The 23,973-nt window shown below is 37.8% G+C and overlaps 1 protein-coding gene across 8 annotated transcripts in view; it reads right to left on the minus strand.

Annotated features, from left to right (window-relative positions):
- The window catches only part of RBMS3 (RNA binding motif single stranded interacting protein 3), a 911,371-nt gene that overhangs the window by 306,166 nt on the left and 581,232 nt on the right, over window positions 1-23,973 (minus strand). For all 8 annotated transcript variants that reach the window (XM_060781878.2, XM_060781880.2, XM_060781882.2 and 5 more), the window contains one exon: window positions 13,452-13,543. In XM_060781878.2, coding sequence (XP_060637861.2) covers window positions 13,452-13,543 — 92 coding nt within the window. The remainder of the gene's footprint in view (window positions 1-13,451; window positions 13,544-23,973) is intronic.

Genomic DNA, 23,973 nt, shown 5'->3' on the forward strand with positions numbered 1-23,973 from the left:
AACAGCTATGCGTTAAAACATAAGTGAGTCAAATGTGAAATAACTGGTTTAAAAGCCCCCACACCAAAAATGTTACCACATATAAGAACAGGATATTGAATGCTGTTTTTTTCATTCATTTTACTTACATTTCACAAGTTCGTAACATGAAAATGAGCCTTATCGAAAAGATCATACCCAAAGATTTCATCCTTATTTATCTTATATGTTGCTGTGCAAACCTTACAGTGATCAAAATGTTTTTACCATCTGCCAAAAGTGAATACAGGCAGCCCCTGAGTTACAAACAAGACAGTTTCTGTAGATTTGTTCTTAAGTTGGATTTGTTTGTAAGTCAAACTGAATAGCATAGATAAGTGTTAACACTCCACAGTGTTTGTTTAGTTGTCTGTATCGCTGTTGAGAAGATTTCATCTCACTTTCTGTCCTTGTGATAATTGGATTTTTTAAAAATTGGCCTTCTAGTCACTTCTGACTACGCTAGCTCAAATGTGTACCCAGTATGAAATTTTTGTGGTAAGATTTGTTCACAGGGGACTGCCTTTGTTTTCCTCTGACAATTGAGAGAGTGACTTGTCCATGGTCCCTTGGGATGCATCTACACTGCCCCTATGTCCCAGGGTTAAGTGATTTGAACTGGATTATATGAGTCTACACTGCCAGATAATCAGGGATCAGTAGATAATCTGGGATCAGATCCCGGGATATAGGGCAGTGTAGATCCAGCCCTAGTGGGTTTCTATGGCTGAACGGAGATTGAAACCCTGATCTCCAGAGATGTACCCCAACACTCAAACCACTAGTCTTGAGCATTTGTATAGAATCACTATCTGTTTCTGTTTGTTTCATTCATGTGGCTCAGTTTTCATTTTCAAGCGCCGCTTCCAAAAACAGGCGCCTTTTCAAATTAGTATTTTATTTGGTATCCAAAAGAATGAAGGTTTTTGGACCATTGGCAGTAATGGGAGGGTTTCCCAGGTTCCCCCTTGCCCGAGAGAGGTGAAAATTACCATGCATGGAGGGCATATGCATGGAGGGCCATTTAACTCATCAACTTTTAAAACATTTGGGTCATCCCTCAATATTTAGGGATATTTTTTTTCTAGAAAGGAAATCTCCTTTAAAACATTCCCTCTTTCCCCCTCTGGGAAAAGTATTACAGATGTGATTTTGGTGTTTCTGGAAATGCAGACAGAAGACAGCAGAAGCTGCCCAGGCACTGAATAGATAGAGAGGGAGCGAGGGATAGGTTTTTCCAAAGGACTATTGGTGAGGGTTCACAGAAGGAGCAAGGTCTGTGTAATGTGAAATCAGAAGTTGGACCAAGAGTGGTCAAACTCTTTTGAAGGTGACACTACGACATCTTTTCCCAACCCTTTGGCTGTTTTTTTTCTTAAGAAGTATTATAGATGTGATTGAACTATTCCTGGAAATGCAGTGAGGGCAGGACAACGCCAGTCAGGTACAGAGATAGAGAGAGATTGAAGATTTGATAGAGATAGTGCTTTTCAAAGGTGGAGAAATCATTCCACTGAAGATCAACAATTACTTTCCTTTGAAAAATAATTATTTTTAAAAATATTAGGAGGCAGAATACCCACAGAGAGAAATATATCAGAAGTAGATGTAAGGAATGCAAATATAGTATTGGGGGGTAAAGAAAGTGGTTTTGGAGGGTTTTCCTTTTAATTGAATTGTTATTACAGTAATATCATTATAATTAATATCTTTTACAAACCTTTTTAGGGATAGGAGAGGAAGGGAGGAGAAAAAGAATTAAGGTGACCTTGACCAAGGCTCTGTGAGCTACCCAAAGATTTTAAAATATTTGAAAAGTTAAGGAAAGAGATGAAAGAATCTGAGCAGCGAGCAAAGGTATGCCCTTCTCCCCAAAGCCCCCCCTCCCCGTCTGCGTGCCAGCTCCAAGGGGTAGCATCCACTCCCACCCGTTCAAAACTCCCAGTTCCTTTAAATAAAAATAAAAATAAAGAAATCAAAAAGATGCCAGCAGCCAAGCACCAGCAGCCAAGCTAAGGTAAAAAACAGTTGTTGGCTGGCAGCAAGGCAAGCAGGCACAGGAGCAAACTCCAGCACCGACTGATGCGTGCCATGCAGTGAGTGATTTGGGGGTAGTTGCCCCAATAAATACCCTGAGCAATGCATGTCCATGTCACTACGTCCTTCTCCTCTGATTGGTCCAACTGGGCTCAGAGGTAAACCAACATGGAAATACTCCCTGGGCCGCACTATGTGGCCTGAAAAGCAGGCAACTCCATGGTTACCATTGCTACTTTCATTTTCATTTCACTATTATTTTCATACCATGGGGGTTTTAACCATTTTGTGCCATCACAATGAAACAAATGGAACAAAAACACTACATAAATGAATGAAATGGTAACCATGATTACAAACCACAACATCACACTTATACACAGAAACACAGAAGCTAATTAACTTATTTTGGTACATAAAGCAGAATAAACATGTCCATATTCCCAGAAGTAAAAATACAGTATCCGCAAAGAAAAAAAGCTATCAGAGTGCTACCCTTTCATGGCAACTCATATCTGCAGTTCAAAGTGGTCTCCTGACCACATAACCATATAGGGCTAGATCTGGTATGAGACCATTTCTTGTTTCAGCAAAATAGCCAAACCTAAGTGAATCTACAAATTCAATTTTTTTAAAGTAACTGGGACTATTTTTGAGCACCTTGGAACAAAAACTTTAATGACTTCTGAAAGGTAAATCTCTATATTGTGCTTTTTCATTAGAAAAACTGTAGAATTATCAGTCATGTCAGTTGCAGCAATACTGGGCCAACAGTAAGTGCTTTCCACTTAAACTATATAACTATGAAGATTTTACATGAACAAGTTGACACAATCCATTATGATTCTTTTGTAAACATTTCATTTCAGTGAGTGAGGATAACTGATAACAATTCCAGCATTTTCTGTCAATAATTTTTTTGACTGACATTTACTTAAGTGATATGATGGGGGGGGGGGTCCATACTAGATTACATTATTGGGCTCATATCAAACATTTTAGGTACTAACATAGCTTCCTGTCTGCATGACTACAGTTTGGCTTGCGGCTTTGTACTTGACAACTTAAGCCAGGTATTTTTGTATCACACCTAATGTGTCTATTTTGATAACAGCTATTATTAACAGCTATTATTACATACTTACTAAGATATGAATATTCCCAAAGTGTTACATAGGGGTTCCCCACTTTCGCATTCCCTCTGGCATTGAGGTCTTTACACAGCAGATGGAAACATTAATTAGTTAAGCTATACTTTTAAAAAAATTCTAAAGTTTCATCATAAACAATTGCTTAACTCTTGGGAGGTCTGCTTCAAAACCCAATAGTAGAGTTTGAAGCTTTAAAGTAGCATAAGCAAACAAAAGAAGATGGAATCTTTTTCTTTCTTTTTTTGCAAAGTAGAATGTGCTTTTCTTTTCTTTTTCATCCCTCAAAACCCAGCAATTTAACAAGAACCGATTCAGTTTATCACAGGAGTATACATCTATGAGACTGCTGGAAGATCCAACTACTGGTCAATGGGAGTTTGTGTGTGTGCATGGATTCAGTATTGCAAGGGTCAAAGAGCCAGAGAGAAATGGTAAATTTCTCTTCGAATACTGTGGAATGTGGATGGCCTCATTACAAAAGTATTCTGAGTAATTTCCATGCTATGTAGGATCCCAGTATTTCCACAGAGGTCTTATCTAGTCCTTGAGGTGTTAATGAAGGCAATAATTTTAGGGAAGAACCAACAGTGAGTCAAATAGTGACTTTGCTTTTGGGAAAAATCATCTTATTAAGAAGATGAGAATAGCATTTAAGAAATTTCATTGCTGAAGCATTCTTACTATCCTGCTGTGCTATCGTTAAGAGAGAAAAAAAGGCCAAGAAAATAACTTGTTTTATTTTGTTCAATACTAATTATTATATCCTCCCAATTTGAAACAACTTTTTCTGGTGCTTTATCAAAACTCCATAAAGTCTCATAGAAAACATGCCATGTATGCTATATCCTTAAGCACAATGTTATACAAACTAAAAAAGTAAAGAAACATTAACCATCAGGGGAAAAAAGAAAATATCAACAAACAAAGCTAAAGCTTTCAAGAGTCAACCAGTCAACCACCTGATATGAAGTTACCTGGATGTTTAATGCAGGGAGAAAAATATTAAAATCTGTATAGAAGATTTCTCCAGAGAATGTTTTTGTGTAGGTGGACTGTTTAAATTACAGTATTCGGTAAAAGACCACCAATGTGCCAAAATGAGTTGGCCAGCTTATTATTACTCATATCTTTAGCATGATTAGTCAGTTTTCCAAAAGGCTAGCTCCCATAGTTTATTTAAAAAGTCATACAATGTAAAACTCCTGTACCATATTTACAGTGCCCAGTTTTTCAATCTTGTTGCTGAGCAAAAGTGACCTATTATTTTTTTATGTGAAAGCACTCCATTTGCATTAGCAAATAAAATATGTAGCAAATATAATGTGTAGCAATGCTAGGATTAGATGAATTTTCTTGAAATAATAGGGTCTAGAACTGAAAGGTAATCGTGCATAGCTATTATATATGTAAATACAATCAAGGAGATGTTTTTTGTAATCTGTTTTAGGCCTCTTCTACACTGCCATATAAAATCCAGATTATCTGCTTTGAATTGAATTATATGGCAGTGTAGAAGGGGTCTAGGTCTTAGTAATGCTATGTATGTATCTATTTATACATAATGCTATGTATATGCTGTAGTTGAGTCTCCTAGTAATGTTACAACTGAGGATAGGAGTAGTAGAGGTGGAAAGAGAGGTGCTCAAAGTTTGGATGAGGAGCAACAAAGAAAGAGAATTAGGGAGATATTCATGTCCCCTATAGATGAAGACTCTTTTGAGGGCTTTTCAGAAACTGAAAACTGAGGAAGGAGATGGGAGTAGAGGTGTAAAGAGGACTACTCGTGAGCAAGAGTCTGACGAGGAGTATCAGAGGAAACGCATCCATGATATACTTACTGCTCCTACTGAAGAGGAGGATTTTATGGGTTTCACAGGAAGTAATGGGTCTGGGAGTAGTGACGAGGAGGAGGATGGGTTGGATTGGACTCATGTGCAAGAAGTCAGAGATGTGTGTACACAACCTACATCCAGCAATACTTTTGAGGGGTTTTCTGGGGATTGGCAAACTGGTGATACATGGGGAGACCTAAGTCTTGATAAGAGATGGAAAAGTTGGCGGGATGGGTGTTGGTGCTCAGCTGTAAAGGCTAAAGCAGCTGACAATGATGAGGAAGGGGTGGAGGACAGTTCATCAAGCGATAATGAGTTGTAAGATAAATGTAGGCACTGTGGTAATGGAACTTTGCAGAAGGCAAAGTGGCGGATTTGTGTCTGGGTCTTTGTCGCTGCCATTTCTCTTGTTGGGAACTACAGGTTGCTGCTTTCTCCTTGTATTGACTGTCTTTGGATTCCCGTAAGTGCGGTCTTCCCCTCTCTTTGACTTCAGATTGCCTAGACAACGACGCTGCTTTTTGGACTCTAATATCTTTGACTTCAGACTGTTTTTGGACTACGGCTTTGTGTTCTTCCACCTTGTTTACTTGCATACTTTGAACTCTGTGACTTTGGAATGTTTTGCTCAACCTTTTGTTTATCCCAGATTATATGTCGGTTTAATCTGGATTATTTGCCAATTTAAGTTTTTGTCATGCAAATTGCTTGAAACCTTTTGTTTTGTCCAGGGACACTGAAGTAAGTGTCCCTTTTTGTTGTCTTAATAAACTTTGCTTGGACCTTATCCCTGTGTCTGGCTCTTTAAAGGCGTCTGGATCTCGACAGTATGTATCTATATCTTCTTTTCAGGGGTTTTGTGAAGGAACCTCAAAAGTGCAAAATTCACTCCCTTTCTTTTATATGACATTGTGGAAATTTTTGGAAGCTTCAGGGGGTTTAGACAGCACAAAATGTGGTCAACTTCATTATAAATTGTTCACGAACTGATACCTTTTTCTTGGGATCTACAAATGATTTGGAGATAGAAACAATTGGCCTGGTCTAGGATCTCAACTAATTATATAAGGATGATATAAATGGCCTGTTTTTGAATGAGACATGTATCAATTTCTAAATAAGGAGACATGCATCAATTTCTAAATATTCCACTGAACTAAAATAAGTCAAGCCAAGGAAGAGCCCAATGTCACAGTTTTCAGATTGTTGGAAATCTAAACTTTTAATATCAATGGGATAACCTATTAGACTTTCCTCAGTGATCCAGAAGTCATTTATGTTGCTTGATGTTTGCGTTGATCTCCCCAGGTATCTGTCCATCTTCAACCTGTGGGTACCTCTCACCTGAGATCTGAAAGCACAGTTAAGTTTAGGTTTTTCTCTCCCTTTGTTTAACCTTTCTTGTTCAGTTTCTACCTCTTCAGTGCACACTGCTGTGATTTCCCCCTACTCTGCAGTGGGGGGAAATCACGGTACTCTTAGAAGATTGGTTTTTTTTATGAAAAAAAGAAAAGTTATCTGTGATTTCAGATCCTAATAATAGGTCATGCAGAGTGGTTTTCTAGGTCATAAAATGACGTCGGTTCATTGCTCTTTTCAGATGAGATGTGACAATTGTGCTTTTAACAATGTCTGCTTACATTTTGTAATCTTTTTCTTGATGTTTTTAGTTGGTATAGCTGGCTATTTTGTAGAAAATATGCAGGTTGCTAATGTCATAAAATGAATAAATATCTATAGGTCTGGATTCATATTATATATAGGTAGAGTAGACCCATTTAAATTCATCAGACTTGGGGCTTTACTGCAAATATAATTAGATGCACCCATGGTTATTTACTGTGACAAGATTTAACAGTTTCTATGGCTTGATTTCTTTCTTGAACAATTTAAAGAAAGTGGAAACTTAACACTCCTCAAATTACAATGTTACTGAAAATAAGGTTTGTGATTCCTCTGACAATTCAGTAGGTATAATGTACCCATATATACTTTCTATATAAGTTATCAGAAAATGAAAGCTACAGTGGTTATAATTTCATGAAATGTTTAGCAGGTTAGAAATACTGTTTCCCATTTTTCATTTTCTGGTCAAAAGGTATAGAGGTTCCTGATACACAGTAAATCTGATATGAGAGAATATCATAGAACTTCCAGTTTTCACTCAATAAAGTGTTTGGAGAAATTATTCTGAATGGAAACACTTGTGATTTTGAATGTGAAAAACTTTGTGAGCAAGTTTTGTACATATTTCTCTCCTTCCATATGTATCTCTTTCTCACAGACACATACAAACACACCATTTAACTACAGCCATATGTGATTTTGCAGGTAAAATAAGTGTCTTTGCACAAAAATTATGGTCAAAAGTTATGCCTTTTTGTTCAAAAGGATATACTTTTTGAATGGAAAAGCATTCAAAATATCTAAAACTTTTGGTGTAAAAAACTGGATTTATGCAAAATACTGTCTGTTTGGTACAAAAAAGCATGAGTGTATTTCTATATAGAATTATTTTTCCAAGCACTTCAGAATGTATGAAAAATATGCCTTTTGCCACTGCAGAAATTACTCACTCTCACTAGCAACCCAGCAGGGAAGGAATAAGCTGCTTTAGGTCCACCATTTTGTCATGTGTTATTGAAGGAGTAGGTACTTAAAGCATTAATTTTTTTCATGAGGTTCATTAGCTCTGTTTTTCACCTTCAGTAGGCTAGTTTGTGGGTAACTTTGGGTTTGTGGGCAAATTTAAAAACAACATAAAGAGTAAAAGTAGAAATACAACCCTTTACTAATTGAATTCTTGAAGAAAGTAATGAATAATTTTAGCAATTTGCTTGTTACTGCAAAAAAAAGTGGCCAGTAACTGTAGATTTCAAAGACTATTTTGTAGTTTGAGACTTATTCTGTACACAATTCAGTTGTGATTTTTAAAATATATATATATATATATATATATTAAAAAGAGCCTTTTCCGCTGTGGCTCCCCGACTCTGGAACTCACTGCCTGGAGAAATTAGGAAAACCCCTTCCCTAGAGGTCTTCAAAAAGAACCTTAAAACCTGGCTCTTCCGCTGTGCCTTTGATGAGTAGGTATATAATCCCACATGATTGCTCTGCCTCAAAGTTCTGTCATTGGAGTATACGTCCCCCCTCATGGGAAAGCTTGCTTCCACAACTCCCGCTGGAATGAGCCCTCCTGCGTAAATTACCTGCTTCCCTCTTTTATCTCGCCCAACTTTTTAATTAGTTTTAATCAGTTTGTCTTCTTGATTACTACATGTTGCCTGCCCATCATTATTGTGCCTGTGCATATTTTTTATTTTTCATATTGTTATGTATTCGTGTGTTTTATTTAACTATGATGTTATTGTTTATTGTTCGCGTTTTCAGTTTGTGTTTTTGGTTTTCTTTATTGTAATTGTCATTTGGGCTTGGCCTCATTTAAGCTGCTCAGAGTCCCCATTGGGGAGATGGTGGTGGTGTAACAAATAAAGTTTATTATTATTATTATTATTATAATTATTACTTTCTGAGTGAAATATGCGATTTAATGCACAGAAAATCTTCTGGGTGTGTATTTATTCCGCATAAAATTCTAGTGTGTGGAGAGAGGGGTTTGCTTCTGTTTTCTGAGATAAGAAAAACACAATAAAATTTTAAGTATTTCTGTTTTCTGCACACACAGGAAATATGTGCAAATTCTGAGCACAATTAGCTCTGAACTATAAAGAGCTGTCGGTTTGTTTTTTACCTGTCAAGATTTCCTGATACTAAAAAAAGTGTTTTCGACAATTTTTAAGTATTCTCAAATATTATTTTAAATAAGAGTATAGGTTCCTATTGTTGGGGCTTACTCCACAGCATCTTGCACTCGATTTCCGCCAGTGATTCCTCTCTGTATATAGTAGCACAACTTTTAGTTTGTGTAGCAGATGGCTTTTTCATAGCATAGAGTATTTTACTCAGGTCAAACTACTTTTGCTCATTTGGTGGGAAGAAACAACCAAAGGTTCTCCAATCTGTATAAAATAATAGAATCATAGAATCAAAGAGTTAGAAGAGACCTCGTGGGTCATCCAGTCCAACCTCTTGCCAAGAAGCAGGAAAATCACATTTAAAGCACCACCAACAGATGGCCATCAAACCTCTGTTTAAAAGCCTCCATCGAAGGAGCCTCCACCACACTTCATGGTAGAGAGTTCCACTGCTGAACAGCTCTCACAGTCAGTAAGTTCTTCCTAATGTTCAGGTGGAATCTCCTGTCCTGTAGTTTGAAGCCATTGTTCCACATCCTAGTCTCCAGGGCAGCAGAAAACAAGCTTGCTCCCTCCACCCTGTGACTTCCCCTCACATATTTATACATGGCTATCATGTCTCCTCTCAGTCTTCTCTTCTGCACACTAAATATGCCCAGCTCTTTAAGCCGCTCCTCTATTCTATAAATGCCAAAGCATATAGGACAGCAATGACAAATAAGGTAACGAGCAATAGGGAAACAGGTCCAGCATGGTTGAAGGGTTTGAATTCTTCTTCAATGACACTCACTGCTGTTCAGTTACTCATAGCCATGTGCCCTTTAATCAGGGGGCACACACAACTTTAATCCTCTCTCATTCTCATTTTGACACCATTTTTGAAATGTAGATTTTTGATATGTAGATAATCCTTGCTGAAGCCTGGTTTACAGTGACCTTTTGAGACTTAATTAATATTGGGAGTATGCAACGTGGGATTTTCAACTGAAGAAACTACAGGAATTCCAAATTGCATCAATATTTCATGCTTTCTGCATTGAGATCCTGATCCTTGCTGGCATAATCATTCAGCTAATTCACCCCCTTATGACTCATCTCTATAAGCAACCTTTGCAAAAGTTTAAAAGTTTTCTAGGGAAAAGATTTCTAAGAAACAAGAGACAATGGTATCAGAAAAGGGATTGCCATTCAAGTGCATCAGTTAGCACAGGGGCAGGCAACCTGATGCCCCAAGGCTAGTCACATAATCTTTTATCACTGATCACACTGGCTGGGCATATGGAATTTATAGTCAGAACTGGCTAGGTGACACTGTATTGACTGTTTCTAAATAAACAGATATCACACTTCAGAGGATGCTTGTTCTGTAAGATACATGGATTTGCACCTATTCAAGTGATTAGAAGAAATATCACTAAGATATTTTTTCTGCAGTCATTTCTCACTCATTTTGAGTATTTGTTTATTTTATATAACGACTGAGTGCCCGTTACCTGAAATGCTTAGGACCAGAAATGTTCCATATTTCAGATTTTATTTTTTCAGATTTTGATAAACTGTATACATATCTGTACATAAAATGGCGTATGGCAGCAACAAATGCGGCATTAACCCTGGGCCACCAGTCACATATTCCTCAGGATTCCCACCATCAGAGAGAGGAGAAAAGTGGGAGAGAGAAGATATGTCAAACTTTGTACAAGCGGTGCTACTATGGAAGTAACTGCTGCTATTGGTGCTGCTCCTCCATCATCCTTCTCCTCTTCCCTCTGCTTCCACTGCCAGTCCCTGATTCCATGTTTGAGGTGGTGGCTTCAACATTCCTGCTTCAGCTGGAGAGAGACACAAGAATCTGTAAAATAGAGGGAGGTATGAATCCCTACCATTTCACAGATTTTTATGTCTCCCTCCAACCACATCTCTGTCCAACTCTCGCTCTCTCTCGCTCTCTCCAGTCCCATACAAATTCAACGCCTGTACACAGATGTTGTAGCATCTAAGAGTTTCAGATTTTGGAACATTCTGGGTTTTTGGAATTCTGGATAAGACCTAATCAATCTGTATTGCCTTTCTCCAAATTGGACTCAAGGCAGTTTTTTTTCCTAAGTGATATGAGTATACTCTGCTGTACGAGGATCCCCTTCAATGTACAACATTCTTCTTGCAGTGGCACATACAATATGTTGCAGAGATACACAGGGCATGCCGGGATGCCAATTCAAAGTATTAGATAACCAGGACAAACTATCCTATCAAATAAGCTGCCCATCTCTGATACAATCAATTTAAATATCTATAAATATCTCTCTCACACACGTGCGCACACACACACACACAAGATGTCTAAGGATAAAGGTCACTTTCCAGAAGCTTTAGAATATTCTATAGTATAAAATAATTTCCATAACAATCTTATCAATAGTAATAATAATATTTCCTATTAACTAGATTCTTCACCATTAAGTCTTTAACAATAATTTCCTGAATATTAGATTTATATATATATATATGTATATATTGAAAATATTCTCCCAAGATACACAACAACATGAAGCACATATCAGAATATATCAGAGCTGAGATTGCATTTTTATATTTACAGGTACTTTGAAGTAGATGGCTAGAAGTCTCATAATTTGTTGGCAGATGCCAAATACCTCATAACATATTTAAAAAGTAACTTCCATGTTATGCAATTAAGGATTTATACCAATGTCACCATCTGAGTCCATGATTATAACTCCAGTTTAGACAACAAATCTGGTTATGTACGACAGTTTCTTATTCAAAACCAGAGCAATCCTTAGCAAAGGTTTGAACAAATCTTTCTTTGTAAATCTATCTATATATAAATGCTCTGTTTGTTTTGAGTGACATCATAACTCAAAAAATGGACTAATTGCCACCAAATTTGGCCACAGGACACCTACTAACCCAAGGAGTGACAATCACTAAAAAATGATTTTGTCATTTGGGAGCTGTAGTTGCTGGGATTTATAGTTAACTTACAATCAAAGAGCATTCTGAACTCCACCAACGATGGAGTTGAACCAAACTTGGCACGCAGGACTCCCATGACCAACAGAAAACACTAGAAGGATTTGGTGGGCACTGACCTTGAGTTTTGGAGTTGTACCTACATCCGGAGAACACTATGGAACAATGAAGGATCTGGACCAAACTTGGCACAAATACTCCATATGCCCAAATAGGAACACAGATGGAGCCCAAATATGAACACAGATGGGAAAATAAACCTTGACATTTGGAACTTGTAGTTACTGGGAGAAATGTTGCCTTAAGGCCATCCAGTCCAACTCCCTTCACCAGGGCAAGAAAACATAATCAAAAACCTCCTGACAAAGAGCCATCCAGCCATAGATATAGATAGATAGATATATGATACACACACTCACACACATACACACACATATGTATATGACAGATATACTATCATAGATTTGAAAGGGACCTCTAAAGAAGGACAATTATATGTTGGATGTTCCAGAGTAGACAAACCAAACTATCTCTACATCAACACTGACAAAGAAACAACAAAAATACTGTTTACCCACAAGCATAAAGAAATTACATATATTAGAAACCAACATTTTCTCATTGCTTTATTTCCCAGATCACCAGACTGGGCCACAGCAATGTGTGGCTAGTTGTTTATAAATACTAAAATTCTGAAAAACAGGAGTGACAGGATACTGAACACTTAACAGAACAAATATGACACAGAAAGATGCTAAAAATTTAAATAGGCTAGTCTCACTCTCCTATTTTTACTGCAGTCATGTCAACACACACACGACTCTCCAGAAACTGATTTGTTCAAAAGAAGCAGTTGGCTGTATAGTTGACATATGATAACTACATTACAGGCAATCTAAATGTTCCCCATGGATAATTAGATTTCAACAAACAAGTTATCGATAAATGAGGTCCAAAAAATTCAAATTTATAATTCATATTTGACTTTAGGGATATCCCACTTGTTAAAATTTATGTTCCCCCATCTTCCATAAAGTACAAAAGGACTATATTCAACTGAAACAATCAAAGGGAAATCAGTTAAACCCTCTTATCTATTTTGTAATTGGTTCACTCTGTTTTAGCCAAAGACATCATTACAAACAACCTCCCTCGTACAACATACAGTATGTGTTTGCTAAGTCATTTGTTAGAATGATAAAAGTGTTTAATAAGCCCTCTGGTCCAGGACACAGAGAGTCCCCACATCTCAACTCGCAGCACAGGTAACTTACTTCAGCACCTCACCCCATTGTCATCTTTAGTGCTTGAACATTAGTGTTGAAGCAGCTTTTGACAAATTTAAAAACCTTTTCTTAATTCTGCCCTTCAAACAATAAGAATTTCTTTAAAGCAGATTCTTTAAAAACTTGGGAATTTACAGACAGACACATATATGGCTGGCATTTAGGACCACAGCCATCATAACACCACAAAACCAAGGAAAAAAATAATCAGCAGAGCCAACAAAACCAAATTTGTTCAACTAAATAAAACCAGATACCAAGGGATCATCACTTACAAAAGAGCAAGAAATTGGAACTCCCTTACAACTCAAGTATCGGAGAGAAATACCACAAGAAGTAATGAATGAAACATTGTTCACTGGTCAGTCTTACCTTTGCCATCTGGGCTTGCACTCCATTTGCTTTAAGAGATGCTACTGCTTTCTGTGCTGCTGCTGGACTGTCAAAATCTACAAAACCATAACCTGTGAAGGAGAAAATACAGAATAAATTATTAATAATAATAATAATAATAATAATAATAATAAAAATATTAAATGTTATCTAATATTTCAGGCAACCTCTTTATCTGTAACAGCAACCATGTTAGCTGGGTTGTTTTTTTTCATCTTCACCTCTTCAAAATCAATAATGATTATAAAATACTACTGAAAGATGTTTCAATAGGCTGTAGCTTAGTTATATCCAGTAACATAAGAAATTGTCATTAACCAAGAGAGACCATGTAATCCTTTATTTTCTGCTGTAACTGGGAGCACTTCCACTGGGTCTCAGAGATAAATTGTTCCCATTATTTGCTAACTGATCCAATAACCAGAGATCGGTCCATCATATGAAGCACATGTCTCATCTTTGAGCTCTGGTCACTTTCTAATATTCTGCCTTCTGGAGGTAGTACACTTTCATGCTGAATGGTTCAACTTTGGGAAGGCAATTCATAGCACACACCATGCCCCCCCCCCCAAGCCAACATAGACACTGGTCTTGCTTACTGAAACATTCTGGGAGTGATCCAAACATATGTTTTCCAAGCTATGCTTTTATTTTTACTCAGGGCTGTAAAAACGATCCTGCTAAAAACACTTTTGTTGGTCTATCAGGCATGTCATTTCTTTTTCACCAAGCATACTTTTCATCTCTCTTCTGTTCATTATGTTATTGATTTCAAAAGAATACAACAGGATGATAAAACCAATAATCACTACATGTAAATGAATTTTGGATCCCTAATACTTTTAGATACTTTTCCATTATCTGGGCTGAGGCCACCAGGCAGTGCTTTTCTTGTGTCAGGAGCAACTTCAGAAACTGGCAGATGGCGCTAGAGAGAGACAAATAGTCCATTTCATGGGGAAGGGGAGTTGAAGGAGGACACCCCCCCCCCATTTTCACCCTCCCCCCTTTCGCATAGCATAAACCAGGGTTGCTTCCATGATGGGGACATGGATGGCGGGAATAACAGGAAAAAAGAGAGAAATTGTTTAACTCCTTCAACCCACTATCCACCTCATAAAATGGACTATTTCTCTGTCTCTAGCGCCCCTGCTGACCTCCGCCCAGATATTGAAAGAGTACCTACTTTTAATACCTATCGTGAGAGTATTTTTTGAATATGTCTTTTGGTTTCTTTGAAATCTTTGCTACAATCCATTCAGATAACAACATGTCTATAATAATACTTGAAATAGAATTATGATTGTATAACTGCATGAGATCAGACACCTCCATTTATTAGATCAATATCCCTTAATACAGAAAGTGACTATTGCATTTACTGTACTGCATTTAAAAAATGATTAACTCCCAGACTTATACACGCATCAAATAGAGACGGGCATGAGTAGGAAGAGAAAAAAGAAATAAAGAAATAATGCTTAGGAAAATAAAAGGCAGTAGGAAGAGAGAATGGGATAGATTAAATCAAGAAAACCATAACCCTAATTCTGCAAGACCTGAGCAAAGCTATTGATGACAATGTGATTTGGAAGTATCATTCATAGACTTGTTAAACTCAACCTGATGGCAGTTAACAACAATACTTAATACCGAAAAGACACCTGATTCCACCTGATCTGGGAGCTAAACAGGGTAATCCCTGATTAGTGTTTGGATGGGAGACTATCAATGAATGTCAAGTGCTTTAGGCTATATTTAAGAAGAAACTGAAAAAAAAATCATGTCAAAGTATTCCTTGCCTAAGAAAACCCTATGAAATTTATGATATTGTCATAAGCTTTCAGATGACTTGAAGGCATGCATACACACACACACAAAGAAGTTTAATGCAACTGGCATTCTGCAACCATGGATTCAACAAACCATAGCTTGAAAACATTTGGGGGGATTCAAAAAAGCAAACCATAGATTCTCGGGCTGTCTCTGGGATGTGTTTGAGTTGTTTGCTATTTTATATTGTTTAAGGGACACCATTTACTATGCAATTATGTATAATAATGTTGTAGAGCCACTGCACCCTCCTCCCCAAAAAGATTCTAGTCAAGATATATGACATTTTCTTAATTTTTTTAAAAAACATTTAAGATAATTAAAAACAGTTGCAAAATGTCAAAGTGGCTAGAGGTTCCGGGATGGACCTAGCAGCAACTATACCATAAAAACTCTATCAATTCTAACTCTTCAATAAATGTATCAATTTGATATTTTATGGAAGGTAACTTGTATCATTTGTATATTGTGTTAATTCTTAAATGTATAAAATGTATCAGAATATATTTTGAAGGCAGTTACCTTCCTCTGCCCTCAGTTTACCGAATCTCCTGGGAACAGAGATCATGGCCAAGATCCCTCCAGCTAAGTCAGATAATATCAAAACTTTTGTGTATATATGAAAGACAGAGGATCTCCTTTGTCACTGGAATGAGCTCAGGAGGTTCATTTATTCAATTAAGGTTGAGAGTATGCCACTCCTGAGGAAGAGGGGACTCAACAAACATGAATTCATTTTCTTATTGTAGAGATTTCAGCTAGGACCACGAATAAGGAGGTCTTTGCCCAGTGAGCTCCTGCTAAACCAGATCAACCCAGATTGAGAACAAGCACTCCAGGTTTTACAATTTGGCCAAATAGGATGCAAGTACAAGCACACATTCACAGAGAAAATACATACAATCCTGACTTTGGAATCAGGCATTTGCAGAGTGATAGCTGAAACTGGTAAAGACTAAAAAATATTTGACCACAATATGCGGACTGAGTTGGACAATGTTTTTATCTTGGCGAATGGTTTTATATGTATTTTAACTTATATGCAGCTTTTAGTGAGACAAGGACTGGAACGGCGACTTGCCTGATGGGATTGTTTTATGGTTTTAATAACTGTTTTCATATTTGATGATGTACTGTTCTTAATATGATTTATGTTTAAAGTGTGATTTTACTGTTGTAGTTGTAAGGCATTGAATTTTTGCCATTATCTATGTGTAAACCGCTTTGAGTCCCCCTCGGAGTGAGAAAAGCGGTATATAAATGCTATAAATAAATAAATAAATACCTATTATTTTATGTTTAGAATGTTATTTATTGTTTAGCATTGAATGCTTGCTGTTAAGGTAAAGGTAGTCCCCTGACATTAAGTCCAGTCATGTCTGACTCTGGGGTGTGGTGCTCATCTCCATTTCTAAGCCGAAGAGCCAGCGTTGTCCGTAGACACCTCCAAGGTCATGTGGCTGGCATGACTGCATGGAGCACCGTTACCTTCCCGCCAGAGCGGTACCTATTGATCTACTCACATTTGCATGTTTTCGAACTGCTAGGTTGGCAGAAGCTAGGGCTGACAGCGGAAGCTCACGCCGCTCCCCGGAATCGAACCCATGACCTTTCGATCAACAAGCTCAGCAGCTCAGTGCTTTAACCCACTGCGCCACTGAATGTTTGCTGTTAGCCATTCTGAATCTCTTCATGGAGGTAGAGAAGAACGGGTTATAAATGTTCTTAATAAATAAATAAATAAATAAATAAATGATGTTTTAGGCAGTTCTGACAGCTATTCAGACTTTCTGCTGCCTCCCTGATTGGCTAAAAAAAGAGGCCAGCTAGGATCTGTCCTGAGATTGGCTGGGATTTCTCCTGATGTCACGGCCTGCAGGAGGGGATTCCTTTGGCGGGAAGAAAGACAGCTGGTGGTTGGAGAGTTTGGAGACCAATCTGCTACCGAGATGCCCAATGGAAGGGCACAAACCTCAAGGAAGAGGCAACATGGATATGCTCATGAGTCTCTGATTAAATCAAGTGTCCAGTTCAGTGTGAGACAAAGGGTGCAAGACTCAAATGACAAAGGTGGTAATTCTAGATAATCAAGGGCTTGGCTGCCAGGGTGGGAGAGAGAACTTTTGTCTGTTTGAGGTAGGCTAATTGAAACATTCACCCCTATCTCAAACAGTCATGAATTCCTTTTCCCACACTGGACATTCCACAGATATATAAACCCGTTTCCTACTTTCCAACAGACTTCACAACCTCTGAGGATGCCTGCAAAACGTCAGGAGAGATTGCTTCTGGGACATGGCCATACAGTCTAGAAAACTCACAACAACCCACTAACTTTCAAAAAGATTATGTATTATTTAAGAATTGTTAGCCACCTTGAGTCATGTAATAACAATAACAATAATACAATAATAATGTCACTGCAGCTATTTGTGTGGTATCACCTATAAATGATGCCACACAAATAACACAAGAAAAGTTAATTAGCATTATGTATTCTATGTTTTAATTAGCAATTTCATTCTCTCAAGTATATTCTTTGTTTTTGTTTTCTCACAGCATGTTACAAAGAAAGGCATTTGTTATACACAGCAGTCCTCAAAATGTTCTGCAGAGAAATTGTGAATTTTGAATAACTAAGGCCACAATCCCCCAAACGCTTGTTTGGAACCAGAACTATTAAGTTCATTATCAAATAAGTAATTGTAGCAATGCTGACTAACAAGATCTGTGAGTCATACAGCATAATCCTTTGCATGTTTACTAATAAGTAACTCCCACAGACTTCAGTGGTTTCTACTTCGATTTGAAAAGAGTGTGGCCTTAATTTAGTATTCTCTATGGAAACTAAAGAGGCTTAAGTGTGGCAACAAATATGAAATGGCACACTCTTTTATTTGGACAGTATATGCAAGAGCAGAAAAGCAAAATGAAGAGGGCTTGCAATTTTTGGGCACATCTATCTGGTGACTTTCTCTCTGTTTTGGAGAACTTTTTTGACAAGTAGGTGTACAGTACTAGTCCCTTCCCTGGATGATTCTGAAACATCATTGCCCCATAGGCTGTGTTGGAGGCATCACTATCGATCACAAAAGGAAGCTCCAGGTTGGGATGTGCCAAGATAGGTTGCTGGGTGAACAAAGTTTTTAATTTATCAAAAGCTACCTGGCACTCCCTAGTCCATTGCAAATTGGCTCCCGGGAACTTCACTTTAGTTGACTTTCCTTTCCCCTTTGGTTTTCAATAGATCTGTAAGCGGGGCTGCTAACTTGGCAAAGTCTTTGATGAATTGCCTGTAAAATTGGGAAATCCCAATAAAATTTGCAATTGCCTCCTGGTTTGGGGTGCCTCTCAATCCAACGCATCCTGCGCTTTGTTAAGGTCCATTTTCATTCCCTCATAGGAGATACCATATTCCAGGTAGTCTAATCATTCTTTGTGGAACTCACACTTTGAGAGTTTAGCATATAACTGCAGCTCTCTTAGTTTTTGTAACAATTTCTTCACCGGTGGTATATGCTCCTCTTGTGTTCATGAATAAATTACAATGTTGTCCAGGAAAATTAGCATGCCCTTTTAAAGCTAAGGGTATAGAACCTTATTTATCCTTTGCATGAACACTCAAAAAGCCCCAGACAGAACAAAAGGCAACACTCTGTACTGTAAAGCTCCCAGTGGGCAGTTGAAGGTGGTCTTCCACTGGGGTGCCAGAATGTTAACATGAATATCTGGATGAAAAGGAATCCAACCATCTGCCCCCTCCCCCCAATAGAAAGGCTGTGCTGTAAACATAGACCCACAAGCAAAACTAGGGGGAGAAAGACTGTTTGTGGGAGTTCATTGACAAAAACTTGGCAAGAGGATTTATAGAGCTGGCCAACTCCTCTTTGGCTGCCCCAGTGCTGTTTAGGCCCAAGAAAGATGGAACTTTAAGATTTCACACTAATTGTAGATGCCTTAATGCCATATGCACCTCCAATTGGTATCCGATGCCTCTAGTAAAGATATCGCTGGGGCATTTATCAAAAGGAAAGATCTTTACCCAGTGTCTCAGGTGCTTTTAAAATGTCCCAATTTTCCTCTGCTTCTTCATTTTTCTTCCTTTCTCCTCAGCTTATTTCAGTTAATACAGACTGAATGTAAAGAACAAAAGCAGATGACAATTAACTCAGGCAAAGTGAGAGAAGGAGACAGAGTTTTGTCCTTCCCAGTCAGCTAATTTCACTTCATATAATTTCATTTATTTATTTTACTTTCTTTAAATCTTCCTGAAGTCATTTCGTCTGCAAAATGTTGAAAGACACGTTGGTTTGGAATAATAGGCAATAAGTGCAGGCAACGGTAATGAAACCAGTGCCATATTTGGACAGTGGATAGGGCTAAACAAAACTCAATTCAGCTGTACAAACTTCCCAGAAGCTGTGGGATGTTCCTGAATGTGTAGCAAATTCCAGAATATCTCCCAACTTTGCCTAAAGAGGGACAAAGTCAGTTTTAATTTCAAAATTCTAGGATATTCATAGAAGTAGTTATGCATTATAAAGACAGCCAGACTTCCATTCAAGGTGAGCCCAGGGATTTTGGGTAGTGCAAATAAGCCCTGTACTACCCACAAGATCTACACTATTCATACAGTTATCCAGTGTGGACCATGTTATAGAATCACAACCACATTATAGATCTGGGATAAAGTTCAAGCCACTTTCCCCTTCCCACAGCTGTCCTTTAAACAAAAAAAGGAGGCCAACATGTGCAAAAACGTTATTCTAAGTACAAACTGGAAGCTTTCATGCAATATATTTGGTGAATTTTCCACCCATATATCATGGAGGGGAAAATATCAATTTCTTATCTGAGATAATCAAATCCTGCACTAGTAGATTCCATGAAATGGTCATATATGAGTTTAAATCCCACATTATTCTAAAACCAATGAGCCCTTCAAAGCTAGAACATCAGAAACCAGATAGCAAATCGACTTCCTTATAGAAATTTCATTTAAGTAACCTCTCTTCTCATCATATTTTCCAGCTGATTTTTCTCAAGTGATGTGATGGTTCACATTTCTCATCTACATATCAATATTTAAGACTCCCATACCACAATGCCAAAATCTATTTGGTTGTAACAGTTCTATAGGACTTCATTAGTCTACCATTTCAGAATATAAAGGAATTACAAAGTTGGAATTCACTGTGAAAATGACTTACTTGTCAAAATAATAATTTTAATAGACCAGGGTATCAAAAATGTTGATTTATAAACTAGACATAAGTACATCCATGAAGGATCCTATGATTCAAGCAGAAGATAGAACAACACTGACAAAAAAGCAAATTATTCTGCATGTTTAAGGTGTATCCAATTCTGTCATTATATCTAGAACTCCAGGGTAGGGAGAGCTATAATTCATAGGAAGATATAACACTTGTATTGAGCAAATAGCTCAATAGACTGATCTCCAGTTTGGCAGAGGTAGGTTTGTGAACACTTTGTGAATTGAGTACCCCCCCCCCCCCTCTTCATGGGATCTGGAGTGTTGAACTCCTGAAAAAAGTGGGAAACCTGTGAATGAAAAAAACCTGATAGAACACTTCTCCAGAAATCTCTAGGTCCTTTATGGTGATTCCTAGAGAAGACATATTAATCAAATCTGCAAGTAATAAAATTTGCAAAAATTAAACCCATAAATGTCGTGAGCTGGCTGCATTTGAATATTTCAACCATATTTTTGTCTCTTGAGAAATAAATGGGAACCACAGGGGTAATATTACTTAGGTTAAGCAATTTACTTGCCAGTTCTGGCAGGGTTGCCATGTCTATTTGTTGTCAATTATTTCAAAGTTACCAAAAATAAAGGAAGATTTTTCTTCTGTTAGCTTTGGAGAGGGTTGTGCATGCTATCTCAGCTACTTTTCTTCATTTGACAGTGACTGCCTTCTGGGTGATGCAGATATAGTTGTCATATTATCAAATTAAGAACTCTCAGACTTCATGCCTATCCAAAGTATGCCCTGCCCAGGATACCAGAATATGACTGAAGTCTTTCCACCAGAGAAATGGTAGTTCAGTGAGCCAGTTACTTACTAATTGGTGGAAGCAAAAACTGGAAAGCACACAATTTTATCCAGAGAAGAAACAAGAGGCATGTCTTATGAAGTTGCAAACTATGTTATGCACATGATTATTAGTTTCTCTATCAATAAGCAACCACTTTTTGAACATCTTGAGACATTGCTCTTGTTCTTTCTGTTGTATAATCGGGTGACAATTACTTATATTATTCTATATTGATTCCATTCCTTTGAAAAGTGTCACATTCTTTTTTTGCAGCAGCAGAGTGTTTCACACTTTAGTGTTCCTCAAAATGTATGTGATTTCATATAGTGTAGTTCCAAATGGTGCGTGGTGTCTTATTAATAATTATGTTTTCTTTCTTTTCCTGTTAAGTTTCCCATTTTTAGTTTCAAGTTTGCATGATCAGAAGGTTTTAGGCATAGCCTTCTCAAAATGTAATTAAATTCAATTAACAGAAACCCTTTCATGTTGCATTAAGGGCTTTGCATGTTCACTCAAGCTCAAAAATAAGTGGAAACTGCATCTGTTAAGAATCATGCCTTTAACAGAGGCATTATTTAATTAATATGGATATTATATTGTATCCTATGCTGTGTTACTTCACGTTTCTCCACTGCCATGGACCTGAAGGGCAGATTTGATACAGGCAGTCCCCTGTATCAAATATGATTTACATCTGATTTACAACTAATTTACAAATTACCCATAGTTAAGAATGGGGGTGAGGAAACAGAAAATGGGAGAAGTCTATCCCTCTGAAGGAAAATTTACTCCTGGAAGAGTCATCATGGGGAAGCTTTATCGGCAATCCTTGCCAAAACTTTCCAAATCCAGTTCTCATAGGGACACAAAGTGAGGTGAAGTCTTCTGAACAGGGGCACAGACAGTAAAACAAATACTACAGTGGTATTAACCCATCCCTCTGATATCACAAGTGTGTGTGTGTGTACGAGGGGCTGCTGATAAATCTTTGGCTTCGTGTTCTTGTTTTGTTTCTATGATAACAAATGTTACATCAAATAAAAGCATTATGTGTCTAATCTTTGTTTACAAAATTTTGTGTTTGTAGCTTATGGCAACAGTGATCTAGGCACGTGGGAAAACCAAATGGCGGAGTCTAAGGTGATATTCACAGCAAATGAGAGCAGAGGAGTGATAAAATTCTTGTTTCTGCAAGGAAAGTCCACGAAGGATATTCATGTTGATATGTCGCAAACATTGAGGGATCAATGCCCTTCATTTTCTACAGTTAAGAACTAGGTTGCCAAATTTAAAATGGACCACTTCAGCACCAATGATGAGGAATGTCCTGGACCACCACGAGTGGTTGTTGTCTGGTGATCGTCAATGCTGTGCACAATCTCATATTGGAGAATCAGTGATTTTCAGCTAAAGGAATAGCAGACAGCATGGGGATTTCTTGTGAATGTGTTTGTATCATTATCCATGAACATTTGAACATGAAGAAGCTCTCTGCAGAGTGGATCCCTAAATGTTTGACAACAGATCAGAAAAGCATGCGAGTAAAATCTTCCCGGTCCATTTCTGGACTGATAAGATCTTCCTGGATTGACTGGTCACTATAGATGAGACCTGGATTTATTTGTATGACCCTGAAAGCAAGGTGCAGTCAAAAGAGTGGAGGCACAGTGGTTCTCCTCGTCCAAAACAGTTCAGGGTGCAAAAATCAGCCACTAAGGTGATGGCATCTGTGTTCTGGGATAAGGAGGGCATGCTGCTAGTGGACTACCTTCAAAATGTTTCCACCATCAATGCAAAGTGTTACACTGAACCTTTGGACCAATTGAAGGCAGTTCTGAAGGCCAAAAGGTGCGGCAAGTTGTCCAAAGGACAACGCTTCCTCTTATACTGCACAAGCGACCATGGCAAAACCGGTGGAGATAAGCTTCCAGCTGGTTGACCACCCACCTTATTCATTGGATCTAACTCCCTCTGACTATCATCTGTTTCCAAACCTGAAGAAACACCTCAAGGGTACCAAATTTCACACCATTTCTGATGCCATGGCTGCTACAGATGAATGGTTTGAGGCACAACCAAAATCCTTCTTTTTGCAAGGCTTACAGAACTTAGAATACCAATGTGAGAAGTGTGTTGATATCAGTGGAGAGTATGTGGAATAAATATAAAGTTTCATCTTCCTATCCCATTTCTTTCTGGGTAAAGCCAAAGACTTATCAGCAGCCCCTCATATATAGAGAGAGGGGGGGAGGGAGAGGGAGTTATGCTTGAAATGTACCTGTTCTGACTTACATACATATACAACTTAAGAGCAAACCTACTATCTTGTTTGTAATTTGGGGACTGCCTGCACTTTACCAGAATACACAAAAGGAATCTATGCAACTGAATCTATCATACAACTGAACTTCCATTCTATTGTTACAAGAAACTAGCTTCAAAATCAAAGTCATGAGTATACTGGTCACATAAATCCATTAGCACAGCTTATTAAACTGAATGGATTTTGTTTTGGTTACTTGGATCTATCTATGTATATTTGGAAACAGACGTAGCTACTAATTTTTAAGAAAAAGAATATGTATATCAATGCGTCTGTTTTCTCTTT

The sequence above is a fragment of the Anolis sagrei genome, chromosome 6 (genome assembly GCF_037176765.1).
Source record: "Anolis sagrei isolate rAnoSag1 chromosome 6, rAnoSag1.mat, whole genome shotgun sequence".
NCBI lineage: Eukaryota > Metazoa > Chordata > Lepidosauria > Squamata > Dactyloidae > Anolis > Anolis sagrei.